The sequence below is a fragment of the Staurois parvus genome, unplaced genomic scaffold (assembly GCF_062004578.1).
Source record: "Staurois parvus isolate SC_StPar_1 unplaced genomic scaffold, SC_StPar_1.0 ptg000104l, whole genome shotgun sequence".
NCBI lineage: Eukaryota > Metazoa > Chordata > Amphibia > Anura > Ranidae > Staurois > Staurois parvus.
This window is the reverse complement of record NW_028317900.1, coordinates 5,939,047-5,954,283: the sequence shown is the minus strand read 5'-3', so window position 1 is coordinate 5,954,283 and position 15,237 is coordinate 5,939,047. Positions and strand designations below refer to the sequence as shown.

The following is a 15,237-nucleotide window of genomic DNA, read 5'->3' as shown; positions in this document are numbered from 1 at the left end:
TTAGGATTTCAGGTTTCTATAGGAAGATGTGGCTTATAGCTAACATAATGACTGTTAGAGGGGATAACTGATGGAATGGGGAAGGCTTAGAGCCCATACCAGGTTTGCTGCTGTCTACTTAACCATTGGGAAGCCTTTGCCTTGCACCCTGTTTTAGTAATAATGATTGCTGCATCAAGAAATAAATTTGGAAGAACCTCTTTTGTGCTTTTATTGATGTCTGTGTTCCCACGTGGAAAATTTCTCCTTGCTGCCTGTTCTGGTGACAGGACACAGACAAAAATGATGTTAATTGTACAATATAAGAAAATCGGATGTAGAATATTAAACTATAGTTGCGCAAACCTAGCTAAAGTTCTCTAAAGGCTTTTTATGTGTTGAATTCCGGAGAATTAAAATAGTGAATCCAATAAAAGAATAACAGAAGAAGTTTCATACTACATACACTTTCCAGAGATCTAATTTCAGTGTACACCCGGTTTGTTTGTTTTTTTTTAGCAAGCATTTGCTTTGCAGAACAGCAACCGTTGGATAACTTTTATCCCCACTGGACGCTGTGGTTCAATTTTGCTTGCACTACAGCAATACTGGGTCCTGTAATGATGCAGTGGCCATTGGGCTAACCACAGTGCCCAGTGGCAGACGTGCTATCTGATGCACCTGCAAGTGGTTCCTGTAGCCTTTCCAAAGACCAAAGATTTTACTTGCTTCCCACCAGATAAGTATTAAATATCTTCTTTCAGAGGCTGAAGGTCGAATCCTTTCCTATCACAACAAAAATGTGTTTTTATCTTTATCCCCATTGGAGAGATTTCCTGTCACTTCCTGTCCTGACATGAAAGAAAGCAAATCTCTCCAGAAGGGACACAGATTGAAACAACCCTTACCTACTCTATCTAAAATAAATTACTAAAATGTTATTTGCTGAAACGTTTCTAATGTAAATGCACCAAACAAAGTAAAGAGCTGGGGTACATTTTCTTTCACTGTGTAGCATACTGTATATAGACAAACCTTGATATAATGTGAAAAAATATATTTCTCTTTGTATTTATGATTGACAGACTGCTTATAAGCTAATCAGGACCATCAATACCTTTTGAGAAAAATACTGGTCTTCCTAACATTTTAATCTATCAGTCCTATCATTATTGTTAATAGGAAGAGCTATTTTTACAGACCAGACTCTAAATACCGATCACACTGAAACCCCACTGAGCACTTCCTTCATGGAGACGATGACTGAATAGCATTTGACCTCTAATATATTTTTTAGGACAAGATGTGCTTCATCTTTATAGCTATTTAGTACTTCTGACAGGTAATCCAAGACAATAAAGAAGAAATATTACTGATGATTTTAAGTGACATATCAAGTTCATATATTTTACAAGAAGTTGCATTAGTCTCTGTGCAAAAGATAATCTCATTAATCAGATGAAGTAGGAACACTGATTTGCAGACCTCTGCACATCAAAGATGTTAATGTCATTCTTTCCTATTTCTTGATCAAAGAGAATGCTTCCACAATAACAGAACACAATAATAGGTGTGTGTATATATATATATATATATATATATATATATATATATATATATATATATATATATATATATATATGTATACACACACACACACATACACACAAAAAGGTAGGCCCATGGGAATATGTGTACACAGTGGAAGAGAGAATAAACACTACCTGTTAAAGAAATATATTAATAGGCATCACATTTTGGTCAGACTATTAACTTTACAATTACCCCACTCAATGAATTTTGCTTTACTGGGTCTGATATAGGCTAATCTGCCTGCTTTGCCCTTGTGCTGGCTGACGGCAGTCGGATAGAAGTAGGTCCAAAGCAATCAGAGCGCCTGACGTTGACAAATGGCCATGCTGCGGCAGACTTGTGGAGAGGGAGGGAGGGAGCAGAGACACATTCACTTTAATCTCTTTCTTGATTAAATCTAAAGCCGTGCTGTTCTGACATCATGTGATTTGCTCACAAAGCATCAGCGCGTTACAGGATGCTGGGTATAAAATGTGAAATTTCCAGTTCCTAAAAGGGAGTATAATAAGACAAAATCCGCATGGATTAAACAGACAGAACTCCCCTAATAAAGCATGGGCGCAATCACCCTACTCAGCTTGAGGTGCTACATTTTTTAGCAACTATCGATTTCCTTAATTCACTTTACATAAAGATTAATTAACACCATTATAACACAAAAAGGAATCAAAGTGTGGATTAAAAAAAAAATGTAAAATTGGTTTACACTGCATGAAGTCTGGGTTTGGACAATTTTTACCTGCTCGTGTGTATGTATATATGTATATATATATATATATATACACACACACACATTATTCCTGTGTGTGTGTGTATATATACAGTATATATAAATACAATTTACAAAAGGCTGGTGTACTTCATTAGCATCAAAAGCACCATAACAACATCTGGCAACAACTTAAATCTTTTCATTACAGATGGACTATTTACCTGGCTGTAAAACACAACTGCTACAAATAGTGGCTGTGTCAATCCACAGTAAAGGCGGGCCAGATTAAACTTTGCATGCTATGCAGCACGCAACAAGGCTTTAGAAGCAAGCTGCATTTGAAAAAAAAAAAAAAAACGGAGAAGCTGAAACCCACAAAGAATTATTTGCTGCCTTTCTTCTTTATTGTTAGATTACCTATGTGCCTAAAGGCGGGACTCAAAAGGTAAACATAACACCAGGTAATAAAAAATGCAGGCGATGGAAGTGTCTTTTTCACCAGACTAGGCAAATATTTATGGCGTAGTTGACAAACTCGCGCCTAGTAAAAGAAGCAGCAGAGAGAGCAATTACCCTGATATTCATGGCTCACTTTGAATATTGCACTGAACATTACTCATAAATCTTTTACGAGAAGATCCCCTGAGCTCACTTAACAGCCAGTTTTAATCATGCAGTTGACACGGAGAAAATAACAAAATGTATTTTTTCAGTGGCAAATTAATTTAAGTTTGAACCTCCTCCTGAAGCACTGCTCTTTTCATCTCTTCTCTCTCTCCTTTTTTTTTTATTATTATTAGTAGCAGCAGAGTATTTCCTCCTACCCTCTTGCTGAGCCTAGTGTTACTGTGCGGGAGGAAGATTGTGGGGCGTAAAGACAAAATAACAACACAAGCTGAAGATTCACGAGCAGAACAAAGACGTTTAATGTTAAAGATGTTAAATTTCTGCTGAAGGGTGGACGGTGAAGTTGGAGGAGGATCCTCATCTGTGGACAGGTCAGGCAAGTTCTTACCATTAAATACACTTAAGGAAATATTTGTAGGTAAGACAGACATTCTGCCTTAGTTAAAAATACAGTGTACAGCCTGTAAAAACACTGCTGGTGGGTTGCACTGTAATAGTACCAAATGTCAATGAAAACCCGAAAATTGCCATAAAAGGAGAGGTTATCTTCTTGCTGTGCTGCGCATAGCCTGTGCAGAGCTATGGATGGGGCCCAGCAAACCTACCCATTACAGTTTTCCTGTAGAAAACTACAGGAGGGCAGATACAAGACCAGTCTCTGTGAACAAGGAGAGAAAAAAAACAGTGACCGGTCTTGGTTACAGGAAACTGCTGAACAGAGGCAAAGTACAGAAGCTGTTTCATGTGGGATTATGGCACAGATGTGGAAAAAAAAAAACTTCTTAAATTGGTAGAGCTTTAGGGACTCAGACACTCGCTTACTTCTTTTAAAGGGCTTTTCTTGCCCAAGTTTTCCTAAAAGAAAGTTCAATGTGTTTCCATCGGAGGGGTTTACAAAAAAAACATAGATCATCAGATTCCTGGCTTACTAGGGCCGGAACAAGGGGTGGGTGGGAGAGTTGGCCACTCTGGGTGCAATGGTTTACTGTAGGGATGGGGGCACCTTCCTTTTTTTGCAAAGCTGACAGGTGTAGTGGTAGCTATAGTGATTTTAACAAGCGAATGACTGCTGGGCATAGGGGAATACCCTAAGCTTGCATATAATGAACGTGGGTGGGGGGCACAATTTGGCATCTTTGCCCTGGGCGCTGAATGACCTTGTCTCAGTACTGTGGCTTACACATACATCGCTGCGGCTCTGGCTTTACTCTTCAAGCCCTTGTCTCTCTTCTACAGATTGTCCTCTCACAAACGCTTGGTTCATACACTTATCAGCCCTTTGCTGCTCTGGCTCCCACCTCTCTCCTAGGTGGAGCCCTCCTGACTCCTAGGCAGAGACCTCCACTGTGTGCTGGTGTGGAGCCCAGAACCATAGTCATAAGCTTACCTAAAAGCCCAGCACACACCTGCCTAAGCAGTGTGCTGGTGGCTCCTAAAACCAGGATTGGACATTTCATCTCACCCAAGTCTCTACAAAATTTCCAGGCTCCAGGTCCCATCCTAGTCTTATAAAGTAATGAGAAAACTGAAAAGCACTCTGGAGCCCCCCAACCTGCCTGGATGAGAATCCTGGGTGATGCAAAACCCCTTTAACACCTTGACAGGGCACAGCAATATCACAACATCAACATTCAAGTGGGAATATACATGGTACTAGTATTTGGACAAATCCCCTGCTGCCTGACAGCTGCTGCTGGCGGATGTTGGCATACTCAAAACAGTGGCTGCATCTGATTGGATGCCACCACTGTTATGCCAAAAATTTATCAGCCAGCATTTTCAAAGGATGAACGCCGGGCAAAATTCACATAGTGTATGGCTAGCTTTAACAGCCAAGTAATGGTAGACAAAACAGATAAGAGAAGATGGTGTGTATCCCGAATCATAGACACATTACTGGCCTATAACAAAATAAACAGAATACACTTAGAACAAACCTGTGCCGACTGACATAGTCATATGATACAGTTGGAATCATCAAGTTAAGCATTGAAGCCCTTCATATCATTCAGGTGAGAGCTGAGCATAAACTGTAAGTGGTGTTTTCCACCTGACATCTCAGGACTAGATATACAGAAATGCAAATACTTTAGAAGGTGAAACAGCTAACGTATATGTATCATATCTGTGCATTTAGCTGCCTGGAGTTCAGCTTTAAGGTAAGTGCTTGGGGACCATTATAAAGAGTGTCTGTGATGGGAGTGACTTTGGGTGGGGGGCCCATGGAACACAGCCCGCTTTGGAGAGGTCTCAGCTCCCCATATTCATATTATATGTAAGTCACCCTGTGCCTGTTAGGGGTACAGGGTGAAATGTCCTGATATTGTGTACATATGCATAGGTGGGGTGTGGGGGTTGTTCATTGTTTAATGCCATGTGCTTGTCCCATTGTTCTATTATGTTTCTTGCTTGCGAGCAAACTATTATGGGATATAGGTGTTTGTACTGGCTTGGTGGGGGAGGGGGGGTGTTTCCGGCAGCCCTTCGCCCTGATGGGATGGCCTGCTGATGTGTTTCCTGTTACTGGGAGTATTTCTCCGCCCTGTGTATATATCCTGTAGCGACTGTGCACACAAAGATGGACGCGGTAAGCCATCTTGCTAAGGATCCTCCATCATGTATCTCTCTCTCCTCCAAATCTCCCCTCCCTTTTGGTTGAGTGACATGTGGTCTGTGTGTGTGTATGCTGAGTTTAAAAGGCACCAGGCCCCAGCGGGAGAGCTTCATGGTTATAAATCCCCAAATTAACTGGTGCTCGGGTGTCTGTTAGCTTCTCAGTCTGAGATATCGTAAAACCATAAACCAGTCCTTCAGTGATCTTCAAAGACATTCCAGCTAGCTGTAAAACAGACTCACATTTAAAAATCCCCTTTTCCATATAATTTTATATCTGGAGATATGGAAGACTTACAAGGAAACCAGGCATATATTCAGATTGGTCACTTTAATACAAGCCGGCTCATATATTACACCCCCTAGCTGAAATCTACAGGAGAGCAGAAAATAATATCACCTTAACCGTCCCAAGCAGGTATGTCATATTTAATATCTAGACATTCAGCAGATGCTTCTGCATATTAATCTACTAGTGGCAAGGCTGCTACATGTACCGAGGGTAAGTTATGGATCATGATATAAACTGGGAGGGATTTTGGTTCTAGCTTGGGTCTCCACCTGCAACACCCTCCCCAAAAGAGGCGATTGGTTCTCTGCTTCAAGGAGACACCCTGCTGAGTTCCTAGAAAGGTTGTTATGCTTGGAGCAGAGCGTTAAGTTGAGTTAAGCTGAGTAGGTTGTGCTGAAGTTGAAGAATCCTCCCTTTTAACATCGGAACCAACTTTGGGAGAGAAGGCACCCTTTTGGCCCAGGAAACTTGATCTGCTTAACCCAGGACTTTTGGCAAGTACTCTCTCTAAACTTCTTTCTGTTATCTCTTTGCTGTGTTATTGCTCTCTGTGTGTATATATATATATATATATTGGCTACATCTTTTTCTGTAAATATTTTTATTGCACCCTTTTGACCTTTTAGTAATAAATCTTACTTTCTGAAAGTGTTGAACTGTTTCTAAAGCTCTTTAATGCAAACTAAGAATTCCTGTCTCTGAAGAGTGCTACTGTATGTTTTTAAAACCTCTATATATCTCTGCCTGCAGTGACAGTGGTATACGGACGATTATTCAAACATCATAGTGTTATTGCTAATATTGCCGAGTTTCCTCTTTCTCTGTACAAAAAGGAGGTGGTGGCAGTGTGAAGGGTTAATTGCGTAATTAACCTGACCCAGTAACTATCGCTACCAGGCTGCAGGTACACAGACTGTGGTCCATTAGCTGGAAAATCTTTGTGCAGGGTGCAGCCGGCGTGGCATTGTTACGCATGTGACAGCGCGGTTTTAGATTGGCTAGTCCTTCGGTCACAAGTTTGGTGAGAAGGGCTGGGGTCTAACGCCGCAATCGTCACATCTTGTATCTATGTTAAAATAAAGCAGTCTATTTATTGTTTTAATACGGGTCTGGTGCTGTTTCATCTTGTATGACCAGCGGTGGTGTCCGTGGATCTGTGTTTGGACGGGGAGTCTAACGGAAATCCCCAGGTGGAGTCTGGGTCCGGTTCCGTTACAGTGCCTTTCTTGCAAACTATATTTTAATAAAGTTTTTTTTGTAATCTGTATTTTCTACCTGGTTTAACGACTCACTTTAATGGAGCAACCTTGTTTGATCACCTATGCAACTAGAATTTCATTGGCTTTAAAAAACCTTTACATTTAATAGGGCTGCATCTTTGAGAGAGGGTTTTCCCTACTTGCTTCTCTATTAAGTTATTACTTTTACATGTTAAGGCTGCACTCCAGTTTGTAATTTTTCTGGCTTCTGTTTCAAATTGCACAGCTGTATATACACACACATTTAAATGCCCTCTAAATACTTAACTTGGAAAGTTGAGGTCACATGACCATTCCATCTGAATTGCAAGCCTCTGTGTCGGGCTGTGCGTGGGGAGTTGCAGTGCACATTTTTCTCTACATAGCTTATCTGGGACTACATGTCCCAGTGTCCATTTCATTAGAATCTACAGCAGAGCAATGGGGAAGGTCAAAGTCACAAGATACGGGTTATCAGGTTTCAGTGATTCCCCTTGTTGTTACCAAAAATATTATCTACTGGATGATTTAAACTTGAACCTCAGATATATTAGCAGTCACATTACAAAGCTATCGGTTTCTGTGTGCTGCTAGAATACATAGTCTCTCATAAAAAGTGGGAGTTACTAAGATATTCATTAGATCACTGATTGCAACATCAGTGACTGATGTCACGTCGACTCTGGGGAGGGAGGTGCAAATCACTGCTGCTGATGAGGAGGCTGGATGTTGTCTGGTAGAAAGTCAAACTTTACCAGCAGATTGTAAACAGCAAAGAGACATCAAAGGAGAATCACTTGCAGCAAAACAATTTACAGGGCATTCCTGAATGGTTCAGTTAAGAAAATGTGCGTCTGGAGTTCTGGTTTAACACACTGCACTGACAACTTTGTCATTATGAAATAGATACAGTGGGGAAAATAATTATTTGATCCCCTGCAGATTTTGTAAGTTTGCCCACTTAAAAGAAATGAAGTGTCCATCATTTTTATCACAGGTGTATTTTAAATGATATAGACAGAATATCAACCAAAAATCCAGAAAAAACACACAATGCAAATGTTATTATTTGAGTTGTAGATCAGTGAGTAAAATAAGTATTTGATCCCCTACCAACCAACAATAATTCTGGCTCCCCCAGACTGGCTATGTGCTCATGTGGTACACAGGTTAGTCCTGTTAATTTAAGAAAGTGCTCCTAGTGACAGCTCGTTATGTGTATAAAAGACACCTGTCCACAGAATCTTTCTTCCATTCAAACTCATCAATATCATGGGCAAGGCCAAAGAGCTGTCAAAGGAAGTCAGGGACAAGATTGTAGACCTGCACAAGGCCGGAATGGGCTACAAGACCATCAGCAATAAGCTTGGTGAGAAGGAGACAACTGTTGGGAGCGAATATTCGCAAATGGAAGAAATATAAAATAACCATCAATCGCCCTTGGTTTGGGGCTCCATGCAAGATTTCGCCTCATGGGGTAAGGATGATCATGAGAAAAGTGAGGGATCAGCCCAGAACTACACGGGAGGAGCTTGTGAATGATGTCAAGGCAGAAGGGACCACAGTGACCCAACAAACCATTGGTAACACAATATGCCACCATGGATTGAAATCCTGCAGCGCCCACAAGGTCCCCCTGCTCAAGAAGGCACATGTACAGGCCCATCTGAAGTTTTCCAATGAACATCTTAATGATTCAGAGAAGGATTGGGAGAAAGTACTGTGGTCAGATGAGACCAAAATTGAGCTCTTTGGCATCGACTCGCCGTGTTTGGAGGAAGAAACATGCTGACTATGACCCTAAGCACAACATTCCTACAGTCAAGCACGGATGTGGAAACATTATACTTTGGAGCTGTTTCTCTGCTAAAGGTACAGGCTGACTTTGCCGCATTGAGGGGCCAATGGACAGGGTCATATATTATAAAAACTTGTATGAGAACCTTCTTCCCTCAGCCAGAACACTGAAGATGGGTCGTGGATGGGTCTTCTAGCATTACAATTACCCAAACCATACCACCAAGGCAACAAATGAGTGGCTCAAAAAGAAGCACATTAAGGTCATGGGATGGCCTAGCCAGTCTCCAGACCTTAATCCTATAACAAATTTATGGAGGGAGCTGAAATTTCGAGTTCCCAAGCGACAGCCAAGAAAACTTAAGGATTTAGAGAAGATCTGTAAAGAAGAGTGGACCAAAATCCCTCCTGAGATGTGTGCAAACCTGCTAACCAACTACAAAAAATATCTTACCTCTGTGCTTTCCAACAAGGGTTTCTCCACCAAGTACCAAGTAATATTTTGCTTGGGGATCAAATATTTATTTTACTCACTGAACTGCAACTCAGTTTATAACATTTGTATTGTGTGTTTTGCCTGGAATTTTGGTTGATATTCTGTCTCTATCATTTAAAATACACCTATGATAAAAATTATAAACCCTTCATTTCTTTGTAAGTGGGCAAACTTACAAAATCTGCAGGGGATCAAATAATTATATTCCCCACTGTACATCTATTAGTGAAACTTGGGTTCTGTGCATATGAATACAATGTTATTTATGAGCATAAAAATCCTAATTCAATAATGTGAGCTTATTACTGTGTTCATTTACAAATATCTACATATACATTATAAGCACTGGTTCAAACCATTCGGCTTTGAAGTTGTACTAGTTCAGCGTGATTTTAAAGCCAACAATCAGTGCGATTTTACTGTGCAATTTCATATGCTGCTTGCAACGTCATTACACAGATGATAATGCAAGTTGCAATAAAACCTTTTTCAAAGTTGCTGCGACTTGAATCACAGCATTTTGACCGGTTCCATTGCCACAAATAGGGTGCGACTTCTCATGCAACTTTGAACTGTCAAATAGCATCACAAGTCACACTGGTGTGAACCAGGGCTTAAACGAGTATTAAATCCAAAAGCAAACATTTATTATATTTCAATTTACCAAATCTTAGATGTAATGGCTGCATTCATTTTCACTTTTAGGCTTTTTTCTTCTATTTTCAACAAGTGATCTGGCCAGCAAGTCTGTTTTTCAAAAGCTCAAGCTCTCCAGCAAAATGCATCAGCTTACATGGACGAGACAAACCATTAAACACTGGCAGGGGTGGTTAAAATGATCAGCTTTTATTTATCCATGTAAAATCTTTATCCCAAAAGGAAAAAAAAATGTTTATTGTAACTGATTATAAAGCATGATCTGGCTTTAATTAGTAACTGCCTTTAAATCTGCTAATACATCTAACACTACCCTCCCTCCCAGACTGACAACGCTGCGATCTGCTGTGCCTCCTGTGCTCATTCATCCAGAGTGCTGTCGTATTATTATAGGAGGTGTTTAACTGGCCTGAGCACCATTAACATAGAGAAAAAAAGAGCCAAATACAAGAAAACTGAGGAGGCCACCACATCTAATGATTGGTAAGCTGTAATATATTACATTTTGGTTTTGGGTTCAATACCGGTTTAAATAATTTTATGAATACATTTTTTTTTCTATTTGAATTTTCTTTATTATCACAACTTCTTAACATTCAGTTTGGCCAGATCTTTTGCCAATTGTGTCACACAAGGATCTATTTATAAAGGTTTTCGCACTAGATTCACACAACTTTTAGTTGAGATTCACACATATTTCTAATTGAAATACAATAGAAAAATGTGTGAATCCTGTGGGAAAGATGTTTGAATCTTGTGTGAAAAAATACATAAACAGACCAAATAGTATTTGATGTTTACAAGAGACGAAAAAAAACTATACCGATTATTTTTAAGTAAAATTTGTTGCATGGTTAATATGATGAAATGTGTAATCATAAGCATGAAAAAAGTAACTGCCCCTGCCTTTTATCAGCCTAATTAAGAGGGTAATTAGAGTTGTCTGTCTGAATGCTAGAACGCTTGGTTTAGGTTAGCTCTGTTCAATATTATTCTCAGTTTTTTATAATAATTGTTAAAAAAAAGTTTAAAAAAAAACCATAGCGGCTTATCATGCCAAGTAAGGATAATTTTGAAGACACCAAAAAGTTGGTGAAGTCTGGATAGGTCATTAAAGACAATATATGTATTTATAGACTGCATAATATTGCAATATAGACAGACAATGTGGAAAATGTTAATGCTGGGATCTTCTGCCTCTACATTTTCCAGCCCTGGATGCATATTTTTCCTCTTTCCTAAACTGTGATACAATTTAAATCCAAATAACATTTATTAGAGACGTATTTATATGTAGTAGTCGAACCATACATACGTGGTTGCCCATCTTGGTCTTGCAGGAATCTCTCCAAAACAACGCGAGCAATGAGAGCTGGAGAAAAATCCACCTATAAAAAGAAATCAGACGACTCATAAAGGCCACAGCCCTGTTTCAGATAAAACCTTATTCATGCAGTAAAGTCTGGGAACTCCCAACATATATGACCTGCATTAAGGGAAGCTATTGGAGTTTTCAGTCAATTTCATTTTAATCTATTTATATAAAACAATACATGACATGGGGCTCTAAAAGAGAGCACAGTAAAAGGTGCTTTTTTTTTTTTTTTTTTTTTTTTTTACAGGTAATGCTGTCATTGTTTCATTAAAACCTCTAACATAAGTGTTCTGGAAGGGGGAGAAGGACTAAATGCTCTGACTCATTTATTTGTGTGTATACATTTTATGCTTGAGATACTGAGCTCTGTAAACAACAAGCAATATTTCATATTTACCCAATACATTTTTTTTTCATTTCTAACCAAAATAAAGAAAAGAAGTACAATTCTGGTATACATTCTTTTAAAAAGAAATCTGCCTTAAATGTAGTATACTAGAGTACCCAATGGTGCAGACTGAGAAATTGTATCCTGTACTGCCACTGTCTATAATGGTACTGAGAAAAATGCTAAGACCCTAAGGACACCATTCCTACAGTCAAGCACGGAGATGGAAACATTATTCTTCGGGGCTGTTTCTCTGCTAAAGGTGCAGGCCGACTTTGTAAAATTTTGGATGAGAACCTTCTTCCCTCAGCCAGAATGCTGAAGATGGGTCGTGGATGGGTCTTCCAGCATGACAATGACCCAAATCAAACCGCCAAGGCAACAAATGAGTGTCTCAAGAAGAAGAACATTAAGGTCATTGAATGGCCTAGCCAGTGTCCAGACCGTAATCCTAAAGAAAATGTATGGAGTGTATGACATGTATGAAACTGAGTTGCCAAGTGACAGCCAAGAAACCTTAAAGATCTGTAAAAAAGAGTGGACCATAATCCCTCCTGAGATGTGTGCAAACCTGGCAACCAACTACAAGAAGCATCTTACCTCTGTGCTTGCCAACAAAGGTTTCTACACCAAGTACTAAATCATGTTTTGCTTGGGGATTAAATACTTATTTTACTCAATGAAATGCAACTCAGTTTGTAACATTTGTATCATGTGTTTTTTCTGGATTTTTGGTTGATATTCCGTCTCTATCATTTAAAAGACACATATGATAAAAATATAGACCCTTCACTTTTTTGTAAGTGGGCAAACTTACAAAATCTGCAGAGGATCAAATAATTTTTTCCCCCACCGTACTGTACATAAATAACCTGTTTTCAAATTTCTACTGACATATTGTATAAGTGCCAAACTGTAGTTTTGTACTCAAAACTCAGTCAACTTTACGTGTTAAAATTGTAGTATACTGCCCCTTGAAGTGTAAAGCAGATTCCTAGGGACAAAAACCCCAAAACCCAGTGCACTCAATTTTGTGAATACAAACCGGAGCTCTGAAAATGCAGCCCCCTCCAATAATACTACTGGTTGTTTAAAACAAATACACCACCTTGCCCATTCAGGGAAAAGCAACAGGTTCACATTATGACCTACCTTCTCTCCTAATATGTATTGTACCACACATTGTGCACTCTCCTGCCTCTTGAGTAGAAAGCTTGGTGTGAGTTTCAACAAAGATCTTACATAGGGCTAGGGATCCTTCCCACATCCCATGGCACAGTGCCCAGGTCTGACCACTGTGTAATGCATGTAAAGGGACATGGTCACATGTTCTTCATACCTGGAAGAACTGATTATTCCTAGAGCTCTGGCAGGTGAAAAGGGCAGCAGAGGATCACAGGGAAGGAAAGTCCTATTAGTCAAGGAGTTGGGCTATAGAGAATACCCAATACTTTGCCTTGAATGTGCTTAATGGCAGGGTTACTTTACTGTGCTTCGAACTTCCTAGAAAATTAGTATACTTTATATGAGGTACATCACAAACAATAAATATTATACATAATTACCACTGATTATGCACTGATCAATAGATACAAATCTCATTACATATCAACTAAAATTAAAAGTGATAATAGGGTTGTGTGTAGTATTTATCATATCAGTATACATTACTCATAGTTGTGATGTTACTACACATATACATTCCAAATGCTATTACATAATTACATTTTTTTAAAATGCAAAAACTTGACGCGTTTCGTGAATCACTGTTCATTTCCTCAGGAGTGGATGAAAATATAAATATCCATAAAATAAAACATGCATTGTTATGATAAATAACTATATCAAAAAAAGATGAAAACAAAACAATGTGTAACTACTGTGCGATAGTGGACGGAAAAAAGCATAATAGATTACACTGCTTGAGATTACACCTACATTTTTAAAATAAGAATGAAGAAAAACAGAAGACTCTGCATCCAACTCAAAAAGATTGAATAAATGTAAATCTACCAGAGAGAAAGAAGTCTCCAAAGCAGTGTGAGAAACTAAAGTGCACAGACACCAAAGTAGTATTCAAGAACATAAGTGGTATTGGCCCTGGAACTATGCAGGCAAATGGGAGGTCAATTGACCACAGCTCAATGAACCCCTGGCAGCCTTAGGAACCCTAGGTGAGAATGGCTGATACAGAGTATCACTTGGGTGACAGCGCTGATTCTGCAGGCAGCTGATATCATAACCAACATGGTGGAGGCCAGCAACAGTCTCAGAGCTTTAGAATGTCTACATAAGGAAGGCTTTTGACTTGCATATAATATGTTAAATGCACACATAATCTTATGGGAATTTTTTGCTGAAATGAATTGTCTGGTGACAGAGTCTCTTAAAACTGGTAACACCAACAGTACAATCTATTACATTTAGACAGAACTGTATAGAAATGTAAGGCACTATATATGAAATAACAGTTGCTTACCCAATTCTAACCCTTTTCATTATATTACATAGACCCTAAAACAACACAAATGATCACAATTACAAATATAAAGTGCTACACAGACCCATATAAAGCGCACGTGCCATAAAAGTGCCAAAAACTTGCATAAGGCCTTATGATGGCTGCTATAGTGGACTTCCTTCTACGAATACTACTTGCTTGGTTGTCTCTGGCTCCAATATTTTCTGAGCCACTGACCTGGAAAACGATTGCAAAGTTAGAATGAAGTCAGAAGTTCTGATCTGCATACTTTTTTTTTTGCTGTTTATTCAGTTGAAGCTTTCCGTTCACTTTCACTTTTTTCATAACAGGAAGTAAGAGGAAATCTGTGCAAAAGGGAGTGAACTACAGTTGGTACAGGAACAAGGTAATCACAGTGGGAGATTCTCCTTCACTTCATTGTTCTGCAAACAACCAAAACGGTTTGGATTTACCATTATCTTCTGTCCCAGTTATAGCGATCTCCAGGACAAATAGAGAGAATATGTCCTCCCAGTGGTGCACAGACAGCAATAAAAACCTGACAAGCACTTCAACACGTCTGTAAAAAAGCTTTGGTTTTATACTTTAAAGCCACTGGATGAACATGACAACCAGATAACTAGCAATGTCCAAAGTAGGGATGTCAGCCTTCATAATTACTACAGGTTTCATGAAAAGCATTATGGCTTCTTTGGTAAGAAAGCCAATGAATGTTCCCATTCCTAAGGTTTCCAAGCTTTTCAAGCAAGCATGCAGGTGCCATTCTACATATTATTTAAAAGCACTATAAACTTTCCTACCTACACCTTATGCTTTTCAACTGCATACGATGTACCATTGATCATGTAGTTTCTTGGTGTAATTTGTTGCCCTGTACACACAGCCTGTAGTACAGTAAACCTTCACAGTCTGGTGTCAGCATTTTATGTGTGTGTTCAAACATGAAGTATGCCGCATGGCAGTGCACACGTTAATGCATGTTTGGCAG

The 15,237-nt window shown here is 39.2% G+C and overlaps 1 protein-coding gene across 4 annotated transcripts in view; it reads right to left on the bottom strand.

Moving 5' to 3' along the window:
- Positions 1 to 15,237, bottom strand: part of CDIN1 (CDAN1 interacting nuclease 1) — a 535,942-nt gene that overhangs the window by 368,519 nt on the left and 152,186 nt on the right. For all 4 annotated transcript variants that reach the window (XM_089671290.1, XM_089671292.1, XM_089671291.1 and 1 more), the window contains one exon: positions 11,320 to 11,392. In XM_089671290.1, the coding sequence (XP_089527416.1) occupies positions 11,320 to 11,392 (73 nt within the window). The remainder of the gene's footprint in view (positions 1 to 11,319; positions 11,393 to 15,237) is intronic.